This window comes from Malaclemys terrapin, chromosome 1 (assembly GCF_027887155.1).
Source record: "Malaclemys terrapin pileata isolate rMalTer1 chromosome 1, rMalTer1.hap1, whole genome shotgun sequence".
In the NCBI taxonomy this organism is placed as follows: domain Eukaryota; kingdom Metazoa; phylum Chordata; order Testudines; family Emydidae; genus Malaclemys; species Malaclemys terrapin.
Window position 1 is genome coordinate 298,683,022 of NC_071505.1, and position 19,903 is coordinate 298,702,924.

Consider the following 19,903-nt stretch of genomic DNA (forward strand, 5'->3'; position numbering starts at 1 on the left):
TGGAAAAATGGCCTACCCTTTCTAGAATAGTGTGATTCCTGCAAAACATGAGCAGCTACCTTTAAAGGAGAGTATTAAGACCTGTGATTTGTGTGAGACGAGACAAATGAAGAGAGGTCTATATGTCTGTGAGGTAATTAAAATGTTGTAAAGTAAGGGGAAAAAAGGTCTTGGCATTATTTCAATGCTTCAAACAAGTATTTTGTTTGTATTTGTGAGACCCAATTGAAAAAGGTCTCCATCCCCCATTCCAGAGTCTGAGTATTTTTATTTGTTTTAGTTTTAAGTGAACCTAATTGCCAGACAATTTCAAACTCAATACTAATTACAACACCTATTAACAAAATGTTCTTTTAAGTGAGAGCTGAACAGGCATGAGGTAAGCCTTACTGAGTTTTTACCTGTCATTTATTGAAAACATTCTTAAGAATGTAATAAAAATATATCATTGTTTAGAGTCAATGCTAATCCATTTAAAAATCTTACCACTCATGTAAGAGGGAAATGTAAGAGGAAAAATTATGTGGGAAAATAACTTGCAACATCATTTGCAAGCACAAATACACTTTAGGTCCAGAAGTCGAGGGCAAATGGATTTTCCCTATATCAATCACTTATTTTTTGGTACAAATGATATAGTTCACAAAAAATGAGCATGCATTATTGATTATTTGGTGTACCTAAATATACCAGGTTGAGGGTACCTTTGAAAACTAGGCCCTTCATATTCATTCCACTGGCTTCCTGTTCTCCACCACATCAAGATTAAACTTCTAGTTTCCCCTTAAAGGCCTTCAACTGCCCCACACTCTGCCCTGCCTGCATATCCACTTTAGTCCCTTATCATAGTTCCGTTTCCCAATAACGTCAGCCTCTCCCACAAACATTTTTGTATTCTTCTTGTCACAGTACCCCCTATGCTTGGAGTGCCGCACAAGCCAAGTCCACTCAGTCACTAAGTCTCAACGAAATCATTCAAAACTCACTTAAATTCATATAATCACAGAAATGGAGGGCTGGAAGGAACCACAGGAGATCTAGTCCAGCCTACCACAGTGAAGCAGGACCATGTATACTTAGACCATCCCTGATCAGTATTTATCTAACCTGTTCTTAAAAACCTTCAATGGTAGCAATTCCACAACCTCCCTTTGAAGACTATTCCAGCGGTTACCCATCCTTATAATTAGAAAGCTTTCCTATTATCTTTCCGAATAACTTTTCCGAATATCTAACCTAAATTGTCCTTGCTGCAGATGAAGCCTTCTTGCCATACCTTCAGTGGACATGAAGAACAATTGATCACTGTCCTATTTATAACAAATCTGTGCATATTGGAAGACAGTTATCAGGTTCCCCGCCTCAGTCTTCTCTTCTCAACTGTCCACACTGTTGGCTCGTATTCAATTTGTGATCCACTATAACCCCCAGATTCTTTTAACCAGTACTACACCCTACCCAATATTCCCCATTTTGTAGCTCTGCATTTGTTTTTTTTCTTCCTAAGTGCAATATTTCGCACTTGTCTTTATTGAACCTCAATCTTATTGATTTCAGACAAATTCTCCATACAAATTCTCCATACTAAATATTAATATATAGGATATCTACTGCTTCCCTCCTATTCACTAGGCCAATAACACCACCAAAAAAGGCAATTAGGTTGGTTTGGCATGATTTGTTCTTGACAAATCCAGGTTAGCTATTCCTTATCACCCTATTATCCGCTCAGTGCTTACAAATTTCATTGTTTGATAATTTCTTCCAGCATTTTTCTAGGTATCAAAGTTAAACGTCACAGTTCAGGGCAATGGCTCCTGTATTCTCCCTTTGTGGTCCATGAAGGGCACCCACTTTAGGCTTCTGGCTCCTCAGCAGTCACCTCTCTTGGGCAGAGACCTGTGTCCCTCTCCCTCCTAACTGAGGTGTCTCCAAGCTGCACAGTTCCCTGGCAACACTGCATTATTCCCAGCAAGCCAGACTGCCAGAACAGGCCAGTACCTGCATTTTGCTTCCTCTTTGAAGGCTATCAACAGTGTAATGGCACATTGCCATAAGTTACCACAAAGATTTTTCTAAGCAAGCACATTTATTCTTCAGGTAAAAGCATAACAGAGGAAATATATTAAAAATGGTTAAAAAAAACCACTACTTTTAGGTAAAAATTAGCAAACTTTGCAAAAGGGCTATGAGAGTGAGAAACTGTTTTAGCCAAAGGATTGTAGACTGTTAAGTTTTAGTCATTAAAAAGTGTGTTATACTCTGGTTTTATTTGTAACCATATTCTGTTTCTCTTATCCTTGCTTAATATCACTTGAATCTCTACTCTTATTAATAAACTTATTTTGTTTTATTATAAATTTATCTCAGGTGTGCATCCTCAGCTGAGCCACCAGGCTGGTGTGTATACTGTCTCTTTGGAGACAGTGGAATAGATAATTTCTTTGAGTGTCCAATGACAGGGGCTGGATATGGCAGGGGAACGCTCTCCAAGGGAGTTCAGGAACTAAAGTGCACCAAGTGTTACCTGCAAGCTGAAATAAGGGCTGAAAGGATCCTGAGGTGTTTGTTGGGCTAGCTAACAGTCTGGAGTATCAGGGAGCTGACACACAGTTTAACAGCAGCAAACCTCTCTCGCTGAGGCAGAGGGGTAACAAGGTGATTTACAGTTCTGAACACCCCAAGAAAGCATCACAATTTTACCTCTCAATTCCCTGAGTTTGGTAAAATCTGTATTTTTGACGTCCGTTGGCTTTATTCTGCTGCTCTCACTCCCTTTCCTTAGAATCATGAAATCTATCATTTCATGATCACTTTCACCCAATTGCCTTCTACCTTCAGATTTGCAATTAATCCCCTTAAGTCGGAAATTCCTGCAGAACTACGTTCAACTACAAGCAGCCATTTGTTATTAAAATATATTTTTATATCCATCGAAAAGATAACCGCATCTCAATTCTAACCATTTCACATACTCATTCATCTTTCAAACTAATGAATTATCAAAGTTACCTACCTTTTACTCAATTACTTATTCAAAGTGTGAAATTTGTATCAAGGTTTTGGCAAAGCTTTAATCTACCCAACATCCTACATCTTATTTTAAATCTATGTTTAAATTACAGTACAGCCCCACACTCACACTGTCATAGGGCACAATCCAGCTCCCAGTAAAATCCATGATACGCTCCCATTGACTTCTTTCGAAGCAAAATCTGGTCCACTCTAGTTCATAATTTATGTTCTAAGTAATTATTTCCCGTGATAAAGTAATCTCCAGTAATCTACATATATTTTTCAGAGGAAGACACAAGAGCAAACAGTTTCATTCTCCTTAAGATGACAATAAAGACTAAAGCTGTAACAAGATATGTCCTAACCACAAAACATGTAAAGAGTACATAAAGCTATCATGGCCCATGATGAGTCCCATGAGTAAAAGCAATGAAAAGATCAGAATACAAATCTTCCTTTTCACTCGTACCGAGTATCTAATGGAGTTTAAGGGGAAATTATTCATTTTAATTCATACTAAAGAGCAGTTTTGTATTTCAGAATGGAAAATATGGCAAAATAGACCTGTATTGTGATTTTTTTGGTACCAATATACTTTTTTTCTCCCCTGCAGACTTAACACAGTACAATATTAACCCACTGGATGAGTGGTTTTCAACAACAAAAAAACAACCTACAATGGGAGACTGAGCACTGAGATCTAGGTGATGTTTGATTAAGAAGTTATTTGTCTAGAATTTGTAAATGGGAACAGATATTTTGGGGTGGGAGGATCTATTTAATGATGGAGAACAAATCTTATAGCTTGGCTCTGTGAGTGACAAGTGCTTCCAGTAAAGCTAATAGGAGTTGCGAGTACTTTTGAAAATTTGGGCCTGATTTGCCCAACATCACACAGTAAGTCAGTGGCAGAGACAGAACAGAACTGAAGTCTCCTGACCCATCCCCCTACTTTATTAATGTTCCAAGATTTTTCTAACTTTACATTTATAAATTTGAGGAACTTGCTTGACAGACACAGATATTCTCCTTTTTGAATTTGTGAATCCTCTTTCCCTTATATACCAACCAAGTATTTCTTTGCAAGGTGGAGACGTCCCATTTAACAACACTTGCAGCAGAATCAAATCATGCCACTTCCTATCAAAACAGTGCAAGAATCCTAGTTCTATGGGAACAAGTGTAGACAGAAGAGTAGTCAGTCATTAGTATTAAATTACAGTGGGACCACTCTGAAACAAACAAAAGTCCATATAGAACTGTAAGACATCTACACCAATGTCAAAAACCTTTATCACAATCAGTGTTAAGTCAAATATCAGATATTAGAAGTCAAGCATTCTAAGTGTTCACAAATATACAAGTACAATAAATAAGTTAAAATGTCAACATGTATTTAGAAGTTTTATTTTATAGAACTGATGTACCATGTACTATGTATAAGCCTGCGAGTTTGTCATGGAGGTCACGGATTCTGTAACTTTCCACGACCTCCGTGACTTCTGCAGTGGCTGATGCGCCTGGCTCAGGAGCAGCTCAGGCAGCCCCTGCGCTAGGTACACCGGCTGCTGCTGGGGCAGTCTAGGGCCCTTGTGCCCCACCCCACCCCAAACCTCCCCCCAGCAGAAGAGATTGGGTGTGGGAAGGGGTTGGGGCAGGGGACAGGGTGAGGTGGGCTCTGGGTGGCGTTTACCTGGGTTGCTCCCCGGAAGCGGCAACATCCCCCTTGCTCAGCTGCTAGGCAGAGGCATGGCCCGGCAGCTCTGCATGCTGCCTCCGCCTGCAGGCGCCACCCCCGCAGCTCCCATTGGCTCCCCCCCCACCCCCCGAAGTTTTAATCACCGGTATTTTTAGTAAAAATCATGGATGGGTAACGGACCATGAATTTTAGTTTACTGCCTGTGACCTGTCCATGACTTTTACTAAAAATACCGTGACTAAAATGTAACCTTAACTATGTACCATGAACTGATATATAATATATTATTGTAGTACATGGTATATACCAGCTAAGCATCAGATAAAGTGCATTATTGTTCACCATACTATACCACAGTAAGTTGTTCTTTTCTACTGGAAACACTGACTTTTGATAACAACAAGCAGCAGTGTGTTAAAGAGCTTCATGTCATCTTATCATAACTGGGACCCAATTCTGCTGCCTTTATTTAAGCTGAGTTTCAATTGTACCACTTGCAAAAAAAGGTACTTCTTAAAACAAGGATGGCAGAATCCAGTTTAAAAACAATCCACAATGTTATATAAAGTATAAATAAGGTAGCATACATACTTCTCTGCTTGTAGCTTTGTCGTCTTCACCATCAGATCCTGAGTCTGTTCCTTCGCTGCCTAGAATATAATTTGTATCACTGTAGCTATATGAAGTTAACATACAGTACCAAACTAACTCCATTTCTACTGTTTTTAAATATACTTTAAAAAGCCCTCTAATTACAAGCCATTTAAACAAAGTACTCTTTGAACCGCCTTGTTATAATAACAATTAATTGATTATTTCCTAGTTTTCAATATTTAGGCATTATTAGGCATAAAAAAAGAATTCCATTTAAAATTCTTGACCTGTGCTACAAAACCATTTCAACACATATTATAATTAGTTTCAATTATTTTATTTGGTCCTTCAGTTGCAAATACTTTGTGCTACAAATGAGTTGGACACGCTCATATGAATGCAAAAGGGCTCATATCTATTCAGCCCTGTTCTCTGGGCAGCCTTTAAGCATAGTGCACCCAGCATAGGCTCTGGCTGCTGGGCAGTGACAACCCAACGGATCCATTAGGGCTAGCCCCCCAGGTGACAGCCAACTGTACCAGAGCTGTGGCTCTCCTAGTGTCAAAACGAAACAGCACAGGAATGTGACTTTGAGCCATGAGGTAATGAGCTCTATTTTATTACTGTTGGTCTATCTGTGCTCCCTGTAGAAACTGTGGATATCATTCCAGTGACAGAGGAAACCCTAAAGCAAGATTTAGGCTGAATATCAAGAATAACTTCCTAATAGCAAGATATATTCAGCCGCAGAACAGAAGTAGTGGAAAAAGAACTAGAAAGATATATGATAAGAAATAATCACGTAATCACAGAATCATAGAAATGTGGGGCTGGAAGGGATCTTAAGAGGTCATCTAGTCCAGTCCCCTGCTCTGAGGCAGGACCAAGTAAACTTAAACCATCCTTGATAAGTTTTTGTCTAACCTGTTCTTACAAACATCTAATGTCAGAGATTCCATAACTTCCCTTGGAAGCCTATTCCAATGCTTAGCTATCCTTATAGTTAAAAATCTCCTATATCCTAAAACCTAACCTAAATTGCCCTTGCAGCAGATTAAGCCTTCTTGTCGGACTTTCAGTGGACACGGGGAACAAATGATCACTGTCTTCCTTTTAACAGCCATTTGCATATCTGAAGACAGTTATAAAGTTTCCTCCTCAATATTCTCTTCTCAACTGCATAACACTGTGAGCCACTATAACCCACAGATTCCTATCAGGATTACTACACCCTAGCCAGTTTTTCCCTATTTTGTAACTATGCATTTGATTTTTAATTCCTAAATGCAGTACTTTGCATTTGTCTTTACTGAATTTCACCTTGTTGAATTCAGACCAATTCTCCAATTTGTAAACATCATTTTGAATTCTAATCCTGTCCCTCCAAAATGTATGCAACCCCTCCCAGTAAGGTGTCATCTGCAAATTTTATAAGCATACTCTTCATTCCATTAGGCAAGTCATTAATAAAATGAATGAATAGTACCAGACTCAGAACAGACCTAGGACTCCACTTGATATGTCCCCCCCCCCGTTTGACAGCGAACTACTGTGTGACGATGCGGTTCTGGCGAGACCCAACTGAAAGTGCCAATTCAGGACAAATTGCTAAAACAGGGCAGTTACAGCCCAAGGCTGGGGTTTCTCCACCTCTATGGCAAACCAAACCAGCCAGACAAAGAGGACTTTGGTTTCACCCCACTGGCTAACCACAAGTCACACAAACAATTCCCTTAGACACTCCAGTTTCCCAGTATCACCACCAGTGCCACTCATTATGGGGACAAATGGTTATGAAAACCAATATCCCAATATACACAAAAAAGGATCTCTCAATCCCAAAGGACCAAGCGCCAGACCCAGGTCAATATATAACTCCGATCTTTCCCACAAATCACGCTGTTGCCAATCCTTTAGAATCTAAAATCTAAAGGTTTATTCATAAACGGAAAAGGACAGAGATAAGAGTTAGAATTGGTTAAATGGAATCAATTACACACAGTAATGGCAAAGTTCTTGGTTCAGGCTTGCAGCAGCGATAGAATAAACTGCAGGTTCAAATCAAGTCTCTGGAACATCCCCAACTGGGATGGGTCATTCAGTCCTTCGTTCAGAGCTTCAGTTTGTAGCAAAGTCCCTCCAGAGGTAAGAAGCAGGATTGAAGACAAAATGGAGATGAGGCATCAGCCTTTTTATAGTTTTTCCAGGTGTAAGAACACCTCTTTGTTCTTACTGTGGAAAATTACAGCAAAATGGAGTCTGGAGTCACATGGGCAAGTTCCTGCATATTTTGCTGAGTTACAAGGCGTCTCTCCATGGGTCAACTGTATAGCTGATGGTCCTTAATGGGCCATCAAGCAGGCTAGACAGAGCTAACACCCACCTGTCTGGGAGGTTTCCCAGAAGCACAACATAAGTTTGAAATACAGACAGTACAGAGCCAATATTTATAACTTCAACTACAAAAATGATACACATATCTAGGCAGCCTAATCATAACCAGCAAACCATAACCTTGTTTTAGACACCTCATTTGACCCTCCTTTATACAAGATTTGGTGCCACTACAGGACTTTGGTTGCAACCATGTTCTATATGGTTCCAGATTATATCAACAACGTCAACCTAGGACTCCACTTGATATGTTCCTCCCCTCCCCCCGTTTGACAGCGAACTACTGATAACTACTTTTTGAGTATAGTCTTTCAACCACTTTTGCACCCACCTTATGGTAATTTCATCTAGATCACAGATCCCTAGTTTTTATTATGAGAATGTCAGGTGGGACTGTCTCAAAAAAACCTACCAAAATCAAGATAGAACATCTACTGTCCCCCTCTATTCACTAGGCCAGTAGCATCAAAGAAATAAATCAGGTTGGTTTGGCATGATTTGTTCTTGACAAATCCATATTGGCTATTTCTTATAACCTTATTATTTACTAGATGCTTACAAACTGATTGCTTAATAATTTGTTCCAGTAACTTTCCAAGTAATGATGACTGTTCTGTAATTTCCCGGGTCCTCTTTATTTCCCTTTTTAAAGACAGGTACCATGTTAGCCCTTCTCCAGTTTTCTAGGACCTCACCTGTCCTTCATGAGTTCTCAAAGATATGGTTAAAGTTCCAAGATTGTTTCAGCTAGTTCCTTAAATATCCTGGGGAACATTTCATGAGGCACTGCCAATTTGAATGCATCTCAATTATTAATATTCTTTAATGTTCTTTCCCTATTTTGGCTTATGTTCCTTCCTCATTGTTAATACTGTGTTAAGCATCTGATCACAATTAACCTTTCTAGTGAAGATAGAAGCAAAATAGTCATTAAACACCTCAGCTTTCTTAATGCCAGCCGTTATTAACACTCCTTCACCACTAGGTAGGGGACCTACATTTTCCTTAGTCTTTCTCTTGTTCCTAATGTATTTAAAGAACCTCTTATTGCCTTTTTATGTCCCTTGCTAGGTTTAAATAATTTTGTCCCTGAGCCCTTTATGATTTTTTTGCTGTTGTTGCTGCATGTTAGTGCTAGTCTTTTGTACTCATCCTTAAGAAATTTGTTCATGTTTCCACTTTTTGTAGGATTCTTTTTTGAGTGTCAGGTCATTGAAGAGCTCCTGATGGAGCCATATTGGCTTCTTCCTGTCTTTCCTCTTCATCAGGCTAGTTTGCTGTTGTTTTTAGTATTGTCTTCTGAACTACTTTACTGCTAACATTTTTCTACCCAATGGCCCTTACCTACCAGTTATCTGAGTTTATGGTTTGCTTTTTTGAAGTCCATGGGTTTTATTCAGAAAAGTAGCTGAGGGTTAGTGACAGAATATACCCATGTTCACATCCTACACAGCGTTGTAATAATTTCTGTACAAGGCATATCTCGTCAGGTATCATTTCAAAACTCAATTTGCTGATCAATAATACCATGACAAAATGCACATAGCAGCATTATATGTGAAGACATAAACACAAGCTGAAATCATGACTAAAAGTATGTTTGCCAGCTAAGTCTGGGGAGTGGCCAGAGACACAGGACAAGCTGACACTTTAGCCAGTTATAAACAAGGCTGACAGACATTACTCACTAAGTAGCCATTCTTTGGCAGGAAAGGGGGCAGGGGCAAAAATCTACATCTTAGCAAAGCAACAGCATGGAGTTTCCTTCCATGCAGACTGCAGGTTGCCTTGCTCCCAGCTGGAAATGCTTCTCTAAGGGGGGAAAAGGACTATAAAAAGAAGAGACAGACATCCACCTGCCTTTCCCCCTGCCACAGAAGAGGCAAAGGATGCAACCATTGGACTCTAGGGGAGGGGTCCTAACCAAAAGAGCTTAGGGATAAGACTGCTGGAAGCATGTAGTGAGAAAACTTTGCTTTGAATCTAATGTAGTTAAGTTAGGCATCAGTAAGCATTTTATCTTTATTTTTCTTGTAACCACTTCTGACTTCTATGCTCATTGCTTGTACTCACTTAAAATCTCTCTTTATAATTAATAACCTTGTTTTGTTTTACCTGATCCAGTGTGTTCAAGATGAAGTGCCTGGGTAACCCCATTTGGGGTAACAAGTTTTCTGCATAATATTCCCTTAAAGGAATAAGACTGAATATATTTCTACTGTCTTGGTGTAGCGGAGTGGTTACCTGCTCTTGCCCTGCAGGGCTAGAAACAGCCTAGGACAGGGCTATGGCTGGGGCAGAAGCCTGGGCTGATTGGGGGAAAGTAGGCTCAGCTGGGGCCATGCCCCAATCAGGCCCAGCTGGCCCTATAAAAGGCAATGCCTGTAGCAAGAGAAGGGCCTGGCTGCAAGGTGCTAAGAAGGGAACCTAGATTGGAGCAGGGCTGGGGAAAGGCCTAGGGAACCAGGGAGCTCCGGCCTAAGAAAGTCCCAGGCTGCAGGTCTGGTAAGGCCCATTAGATATTGGGTTGCAGGGGTCAGCCCATGGGTAGGCAGAAGCAGCAGATCCAAACCCCCTTTGCCTATGATGAGTGGCTTATACTGCAGTCTGCCCCAGTGAACGGGGGCTAGATGGGGACTGGCAGTAGCCGAACACTGAGGCAAAGTGGGGATAGTGGGTGGGGGTTCCCCTAGGGGGGGAGACCCTGAGTCTGTAAGGAGTTACTGCTAGAGGGGCAGCACCCCAGGTAAATGGGGCACTGGGGTCCTGGGAGGGACATGGGGCCAGCAGTAAGGCAGATCACCAGCCTGCAGAGGGCACTCCAGATGCTGGGAGAGCTAATTCCCTGAGGATGACCAGCAGGAGGCACCGCAGGGGTGAGTCCGCACTCTTACATTTGGAGAGGGCTGGGTAGTACAGGACATACGTTCCCACGGGGAAAATCTGGGCTTAGGAGTGTGTTGGGGTCACTCTCTTACTCTTTAAGGCTGGTAAGAGAACATGTACTGGCTGACTGCAGCACACACAGAAAGTTGGAAGTGATTTACATGCTGAAGATTTGTGAGCAGTCCCGGTTGGAGGCTACAGCAGCAAAGCATTGTAAAGGGCATCCCACATTACAGGGCAGGCATGACAGTTACTCATTGGTCTGAATTGTATGCTGGTATGCCACAGGGTTCTAGTGGATCACACACTTTATAATATAAGCAAATCATTCTGCGATATATTAGCAGGATTGTTGTAAGCCAGACACAAGAAGTGATTCCTTCCATTAAACTAAACCCTGATAAGGCCTCAAGTGGAGTATTATACTTCAGGACAGATGTGGACAAACTGGAGAAAGTCCAGGGGAGAGCAACAAAAAATTAATCAAGTTCTAAAAAGCATGAGGAAAGACTGAAAAAATTGGGTTTGTTTAGTCTGAAGATGACTTGGGGCGACATAAGTCTTCAAGTACATAAAAGGTGATTAAAAAGAAGAGGACAATAGACTGTTCTCCTTAACCAATGAGGATGAGACAAGAAGCAATAGGCTTAAATTGCAGCAAAGGAGATTTAGGTTAGACATTAAGAAAAACTTCCTAATGGTAAGGGTAGTTAAGCACTGGAACAAATTGCCTAGGAAGGTTATGGAATTCTGATATTGGATGTTTTTAAGAACAGGTTAGACAAACACCTGTTAGAGATGTTTGAGACCCCTGATCTAGACCATGTGGCCCGCGGGTGCTATTTCCTGCAGCCCGCCATAGGCGCCAACTCCACCGGCTGCCATGCTCCCCGCATCCCCTCTTGTCCTCCGCCTCCAAGCGTACCGCATCCCCACTCCTCTGCTTACCTCCCAGCACTTCCTGCTGCCAAACAGCTGTTTGGTGGCACTTAGGACGGGGGGGGGGTGAGGGGGGAGTGGGGACACAGCATGCTCAGGGGAGGATGCGGAGAAGAGGTGGGGCCAGGGCAGGGATTTGGGGAAGGGGTTGGAATGAGGGCAGGGAAGGGGCGGAGTGGGAGCAGGGCACGGGGGGAGGGGGCTTTAACCAAAGTAATTCTAAAAGTAAATGTGTGTCATTTTGAGTGAGGTGCATTATTGATGGTTTATATTTTATTAAAACCCCTCTTCGCATTAGTTTTAAAAAAGTTAATAAATTGGCTTTCAATAGCATGCTACATTACTCTTCATTTTATTCATTTTTGACTATACTTTTGTATCGTTGTATGAAAAGGTTTCAGTGATGCGGCCCTCAGGCCAAAGTTCTAGTCCTCATGTGGCCCTCATGGTGATTTGAGTTTGAGATTCCTAGTCTAGATAATGCTTAGTCCTGCCTCAGTACAGGGAGACTGACTAGATGACTTATTGAGATCCCTTTCAGTCCTACATTTCTATGAAACATTATCCTCATTAACAATTATGCCACATCAAGATCAGCTGAAGAGTTTCTGAGAACAGCCCCTAGATTTTTATCACTAGTGATATGGAAGAAGATCAGTCCTATTCCAGAGCCCTCAATATCATGCATATGTCAAAGCCAGGGGCTATTGATCGTAAAGGTACACCTCTACTCCAATATAACTCAGTCCTCTGGAGCCAAAAAGTCTTACCGCACTATAAGTGAGACTGCATTATATCAAACTTGCTTTGGCCTCCCTGCTCCTTGTCCCCTGATCACCCCCTCCAGAGAGCCCTGTCCTTAATCACCCCCAGGACCACATCCCCTACCCAACCCTCTTGCTCCCTGTCCCCTGACTGCCCCGAACGCTATCCACACACACCTGCCCCCTGACAGGCACTCACTGGCAGCAGCAGGAAACGGAGCAGCCAAGCCCTAGCCTGCTCCGCTTCCCACCGCTGGTGAGTTCGGGGAGGTTGGGGAAAGGACGCTCCCCGTACTCATGGGAGGCGGAGTGCTGCGGGCCCACCCTGCTCCGCTTTCCTTGTCCAGGCCCCAGCCATGTCACGCGGGGGGGAAGGTCCCGCACTCACCAGCACCGGCGGAAGCGAAGCAGCCCGGCCCCAGCCCGCTCCACTCTGCCAGCTCCCAGCCGCAGCGCTCCGCTTCCTGCCGCAGGTGAGTACGGGGGGCGTCCTTTCCCCAACCTCCCCACACTCACCTGCGGCGGGAAGCGGAGCGCCGCGGCTGGGACCTGACGCACTGATCCGCCGGAGCGCTGCTTTACCGCGTTGTATGCGAACTCGTCTTGTATCAGGTCTTGTTATATCGGGGTAGAGGTGTATACTGTAATGCTCAGCAACAGGTTTTTGTTGGGGGTAGGGAGGAAAAGGGTGACTCTACAGGGAAGAGAATTAGGGGTTTTTAATATAGTTAAAAGTTTAACAGCATGTATAAATATACTCTGATAATATTCTTCAGAGGTCTCATTCAACCTCCAAGTAACACAGTTTGGGTACTAACTCCCCATTATCAAACTGCCTTTGCTTCATCTCTCTCTCACTGTGTACTTTTATCAGAGGAGCAGTGTGGGAGGGGAGAAGAGGACAGGTAAGAAATATCTCAGTTATTAATGAAGTTGCACTGGGATGGGACTTTGCCCAGGCACATTTCATATTACTGTGTAAGGTTGAATCTTTTTTTCTTACTATCCCCAGTTAGCTTTTCTTCCATTGTAACTGATTAGTTAAATATACTATTAGCCATTGTCAAAAAGGTAGCAGAGCATGCACGTTGTGAATTGCTCTTTAGAATCACACCCTCCTTAATGTAAAGAAAGCATCATTAACCTTAAAGCAAAAAAGGAAATAATAAAGCAAAGGAAACATTTTTAAAATGTGCATGGCAATTTTTTTCCAGGTTTTATTCCAGAAAGCACATTAAAATGCATTTACCTTTTTCCTGAATTCATTAGTATCTACAAAATGTTAAGATGTTAACAAGAGATATAATACTGTGTGGCTGGATTATGAAGTTGAATGTCTGTAGGACCTTTTAGAACTGAACATTATTAAACAAATGTGAAAAATGCGAATAGGTCAGTAATAAAGAAATGCAGCTTTTAATGGTCATTAAAATGAAATTCAGGTGCCCAGGATTAAGGACTTGAGTCTAAACCATTTTGTGAAGAAGTGCATTGTATCCAGATCTTTTCTCCAAAGTTACACTTTATTTAATTAAAAAAAAAAGCCCAAAACACAGAAGAAGGTATCAGTTTCCTTTCTGAAGAACACCTCTTTTGGAGAAGTTGAGCTCCTAGTTTCCTTTCTGAATTGAAATACAAATTACTAAAAGAAATACCAACACCAAAACTGGAGAGAGAAATGAGAAAGATCTTGGTTCAGAGCTGGCTATATACATCTGTAGGAATGTCTTATTTACTTAGCACCCAAAAGTGGGCTAGATGTTGCACATATTAAGCTGACAAAACTTTGTAATGTAGACAAGGCCTTAGACCAGTAGTTCCCAAACTTTAACAGCCCGCGAACCCCTTTCACTAAATTGTGAAATCTCATGAACCCCCCTCCTAAAAATGAATATTTTCAAGGGTTAAAGTTTAAATTTCCTCAGTGTGATGGATGCCCCAACTGGCCGGCCCCACTCTTCCTGGGGCTCAGGCTGGGATTCGGGCTGCCAGCTCCCCCGCTGACGGGGGCAGGGCTTGGGCTGCCAGCCCCAATAGCCCAGCCCCGCTCTCCTTGGGGCTCGGGCTGCCAGCCCCACACAGAGCGCTGGGGTTTGGGCTGCCGGCTCCCCCACTGACTGGGGCGGGGCTCAGGCTGCCAGCCCCATGCAGAGCGCTGGGGTTTAGGCTGCCGACTCCCCCGCTGACCGCCGGGACTCGGGCTGCCAGCCGCAACTGCCCGGCTCCGCTCTCCCTGGGGCTCTGGGTGTCTGCCCTGCAACCGGGTCCCACCTGCTGTCTCCAATGCCCGGGATCCTCTGTCCGCTATTAGTGAAATTTTTCGGGCGAACCCCAGTTTGGGAACCACTGCCTTAAACACAACAGATAAACACAGAACAATGGGAAAGTACAAGGAACCAATGAAACAATATTGGTCAAAATGACAGGCACTCCTTTCATATAAGAGAGGACCAAAACAAGCTAGAAGAGATTCAAACATGCAAAAAATGAACAAGTTGTTGTTTGTCATTTGCTGATTTTAGTTCCTCCCCATCTTCCCCTACTAATTCAAATTCCCATTTACCCTTCAACCTCTTCACTCATTGCCCACTCCCACACTTATAGCCTCCCTTTCAATTCAGCTACTAGCTACATTGAATCCCTGGCCCAGATCATGGTAGCAAAGTCAATATATGAAAAAGGGTCACACTTCTGGCCAGGGGAAAAAAGGCAATCCTGGTCACTCCTGTTATAAGATGGCCTAAACAGCTGGGGATCCAACAGTATCCAGTTATTCCCAACTTGAGTAAAAACGGAAGACACATTCAATTAAAAGGGAAAATATATTCCTGGCCATATCGTCTATTTGCATCGCTCACTCTATCCACATCCCTCCCATATTATCCAGCTTGAGATCCAGCTAGCTTTTCTCTGTCCCCCATGATCTACTGTACAGTGGCCAAGGCATTTGACAGCACTGTCTGTGTTTGATGAAAGTGATCTAGAACTTATTAATCCTCATAATAGTTCCATACACACATTAAGAAGGAACAAGGTAGTTTTTTTATACTATATAATACACTTTTAGATTCAAAATTAAAGTACAGCATTCTTCATATAATCAGTTTTTCACCATATTAAAAAACTGATTGATACCTTGATACTCTGAAAGAAAAATATTCCTATAACTGGAATGGAAGTAGTGATATGTAACTCCCCCGAAAGTAGCTGAACGCCTTTTCTTTAGAACTAGAAACACACTGATTACTATACCAAGATAACAGTTACATAGTAGCATTAATATTCTAGAGTTGCCTTAATAGAGCTGTTAATGGAAAAAACTTCTTTGGTTACTGTGTTAAGCAGTTAAGTAATCTGCCAAGATGCAGCAGGGAAAGATAGGGAAAAAACAGACATCTATTCCTACAGTACCTGCAAACGAATGGTCATGTCCTGACAGCAGTTGCTCATTGCCTGAACATCTTCATTTATACTTTCAAGCTCCTAAGAATAGAATAAGATTGGTAGTTTATTTGTATTGTGGTGTATTTTTCTGTAATGGTTATGCTACATCAAGTCTACAATTAGAATCTATCTACAGAATTTTTCAAAATGTTGGCATGCATGATTTATCTATGTTTCAGCAACAGTTCCCCTTCCGCACCCTCTCAGAAGAAGAAGTTATCTAGTCCAGTTTTCTTCTTGGGTGTACTTTTCCTAAATGTGTTTAATTTCACTCAGTGATCATACCAGTGAGCTTCTTAGGGTTAAAGAACAGCAGATAATATTGCCATTTTATTTGCCAAGAAGCAGTGCACACTCTGTCTTCCATGATGCATCAGCATCTGTATAGAGTGTTCAGTATACTGCAATTCTGTACTGCTGAGCAAAATATGAAGGACCTTTTATTACTACAAAAGAAAACTTGCCACTGCTTTGGCTCTTCAGGGGCAAGTCTATCATACCAATAAAAACTAAATCTGGATGCCAGAGAACGTTTAGTTGGTTTATTTATAAGGGAAAAACAGCTAGCTTTGGAAGTTTAGCATCGCTTTGTTTCTTGTTAGTCTGACATTACAACCAAACAAATTTCAAATTGTAGTACTGAGACAATTCAGTAAAAGAGCATCTGGTTTGCTTGATTTTAGTGAAATCACTTTATAATCACATCCAGTTACTGAGGGCTCTATCCAACCTCATATTTACATGTACTGAGTCAAGTCAAGTCATTTCCAGGAAGGCTTTAGCTCCAGTGTATTTATGTTCATAAGTCAAAGTGATGAACACCTTACATGTGAGAAAAATGGTCAAATTATAGAAGAGGCTGAAACAATTCTACTATGATGGTAAATTTGCTTCGGAAAAGGAAAAATTCTTTGAGGCTTGGTTTTCATGTAATCAATACTAGAGACAAGGTAAGTGAGGGAACATCTTTTACTGGACCAACGTCTATTGGTGAAAGAGATGAGTTTTCAAGCTTACAGAGGTTTTTTTCAGATCAATTCTAGATGTTTTAAGATGAGTTGTTAACAAAAATGTTACCTCTTTAACTTGCTTGAAAATGCAGACAAATTCTTCATTTATGGCTAAGTTACGGCGCTCAATGTCTCCACGCAAGTTTCTTCTGGTGCGCAAACTGTTTTCGACAAAAAAGGTTGAAAGAGCCTTGAGAGCTTCCAGCATTTCCTGTACAATATAAGAAAATTAACTAAGAACTTCTGTTCTAAGATACATAAGAACGGCCCAACTAGGTCAGACCAAAGGTCCATCTAGCCCAGTATCCTGTCTACCGACAGTGGCCAATAATAGGTGCCCCAGAGGGAGTGAACCTAACAGGTAATGATCAAGTGATCTCTCCCTGATTCAAGACATTGATGTTGAGTATTCTTTAACCATCTAAAATTAACACATTTTTAAAAAAAATATAACTCCTCAAGCAGTTTGATTGTCTCTATTTTAATTTTTTTCCCAAATGTTCATAGGTGAGGTGGTGCACAATCACTTTCAACCACTATATTAATAACTGATATGAATGTTCCATGCACAATCAAAATTTAGATTAACGCCAATTAACCGTAAGGTGTTCTTGAGTGTGAATTTCCTTATGGGCAGAAAAGAGTGGATGATACTTGATGTTAATTTAAACACAAAACACATGAATTTTAATGTCCAACTAATAAAGTCTTAGAAAATACGGTTGAGACAAACACATAATGTAGATAGACTCTAAGGTGCCACAAGTACTCCTATTCTAACAAGTCCTGTTCTTTTTGCGGATACAGACTAACACGACTGCTACTCTGAAACCTATCATAATGTAGATAGTATTTATTGTTATTCTGATTGCAGTTACAGGATATTATAACTGCCTGCTGAAATGTGTTGGAGGACTCTTGGACAAGCACCTTTCCCACCACAACTGGATAGGGTACTTTTATATAGCCTAGTGAACATACTTTACTATCAACATTGCAGGTTTTACCCCCAGAAGACCAGACACCTACCCCTGGGTTGCAGGCCTGAGCCACACTTGGGTTTTTACACTCCAATGGGAAAATGATGAAGGATAAGAGAAGAGCGTAACGGTGTACGGGGGCAGCCACCATCACCCATTCATTCCAACATCAAGCCACCCTTACCCGCAGGCTGGCTCGGTAACCCGCCAGGCCCAGTACGGTGGGTCAGGGTATGAACAACTGTGAACACCTGTTTCGGGTGTGCATGAGAGCATCTCGGCAAGCACCGACCGCGCTGGCGATCAGTCAAGAAGGGCTCACCTCTCTCCTGGGAGGCTCAGGGGCCACACGGTGTAGAGCATCGATCCCAGGCACATTAGCCCCCCGCATTCTCTCCTGCTCTCCACCCCGCCAGGGCCTCTCCCCATTCCCGCGGCTCTAGTACTCCCCGCAACCCGCACGGGCAGCCTGCTCCCCCGGGCCTGGGCAGCCTCCACCCCCCATACTCGCCCCCTCCGGCCTGGGCAGCCCGCTGCCCCCCAGGCAGTGCCCGCCCCGCTCGCACCTTGTCGTTGTCCAGCCGCGTCTCCAGGACCTTGTGGAGCTTACGGGACAGCGGGTTGCTACTGGGCGGCGCGGTCCCGGTGCTGCCGGGGGGCCCCTGAGAGGAGCCCGACGGCGGAGCCGCCACCTCGCCCCGGCTCTCCGCCATCTTCCCCTCCCGCAGCGGAACCGGTCTAGCCGCGCCACCTCACCCACCTGCCGGGGAGCGGCCCGAAAATACTCCCCCCCGGCAACCGACTCCGAGCAATTTGATTCCGCTGTCTACACCCGTGGGGGACAGTGTGTCCTGGGACACCAGGAGCGACTGGCGGCGGGGCTCCAGGGCGGCGCACGAGGGTATGGGGGCGGGGCTCCATAGAGAGGCGGAGGGGAAGCGGATGGGGGCGGGGCTCCAGGGCGGCGCACGGGGGTTTGGGGGCGGGGCTCCATGGAGATACAGAGGGGAAGCGGATAGGGGCGGGGCTCCATGCAGAGGCGGATGGGGGCGGGGCTCGGCTCCAGGGCGGCGCACGAAGCAGTTGGAGCTCTGTTGACATCCCTCAGCTGACGTCGCTCGCGCAGGGAGTGCGCTTGGGTCGGGGGCTCTGAGGTCTGCCCAGTTCATGCAGGGCCTAGCACCGTGGTCTCTCATGCTTTTACACCCAAGATCACTTTTTGAATTAAAAGACAACCCAGTATCTACCCCATCCCCCTCCCTCCCTCCATCACTCGCTCTCCTCCTCCACCCTCACTCACTTTCACCAGGCTGGCAAAGAAAGGACTTGAACTGAGGTTTCCCATTCAGGAGAGTGCTCTAAGCACTGAGCGGTAGGGTGGTGCTCCCTCAGGCTGTTGAAGCTGTTCCGCTGTGAAAAGTAATAGAGTGGAGCAGGGGCTTTGAACCCTGGGTATCCCATCTCCCAGTGGGTACCCTAACTACTAGACTGCAAAAAGAACAGGAGTACTTGTGGCACCTTAGAGACTAACAATTTTTTTCCACTCCATACGGCTAAATGCAGTGCCTTGCATAATGACAGGTTTCAGAGTAGCAGCTGTGTTAGTCTGTATCCGCAAAAAGAACAGAAGTACTTGTGGCACCTTAGAGACTAACAAATTTCACAATGCCACAAGTACTCCTGTTCTTTTTGCGGATACAGACTAACACGGCTGCTACTCTGAATACTAGACTGCAGTTTCTCTTGCCTAATGATTGTTGCCCTGTTGATATATCATTAAATTGTCAGTGGGCCAGTCCTGGATCATTAATCAGAAATAGGTGCTGTCATGTTGTCTCCAGTGGCTCACAACTGTGAGAGTCTGCCCTGAGGTAGGCAATCAAAAACAGTGCAGACACCCCAAATTGGCAATGTGTTGTATAATTAGATTTTACCAACCGATAAGAAGTGTGAACTTCAGGATTACTATATCAGTCTCACCACAGAGTCACAGATGGCTCTCCAGTCTATCTTGCCGCGCAGGCAAACTGGACTTAGTGATAAATGGTTATAAAAAAAATCATAAAATATTCAGGTTGCTTCCAGTCCCAAGAAACCAATCACTTATCCCAGATCAGTTAGTACCCTAGGTCTTACACCAAAGACATAACCTGTAGCCAATCCTGTAATAAAATATCT

General features: G+C 43.2%; 1 protein-coding gene across 2 annotated transcripts in view; it reads right to left on the reverse strand.

Moving 5' to 3' along the window:
• The window catches only part of COG6 (component of oligomeric golgi complex 6), a 93,621-nt gene extending 74,995 nt beyond the window's left edge, over nt 1–18,626 (reverse strand). Inside the window, exons 1-4 of one of the 2 annotated variants that reach the window (XM_054015230.1) lie at nt 18,486–18,626; nt 16,813–16,956; nt 15,703–15,774; nt 5,306–5,364 (exon numbers count right to left, since the gene is read on the reverse strand). In XM_054015230.1, coding sequence (XP_053871205.1) covers nt 5,306–5,364; nt 15,703–15,774; nt 16,813–16,953 — 272 coding nt within the window. In that variant the 5' untranslated portion in view covers nt 16,954–16,956; nt 18,486–18,626. The other variant, XM_054015229.1, reaches the window with a different exon arrangement.
• Between the last annotated feature and the right edge of the window lie 1,277 nt (nt 18,627–19,903).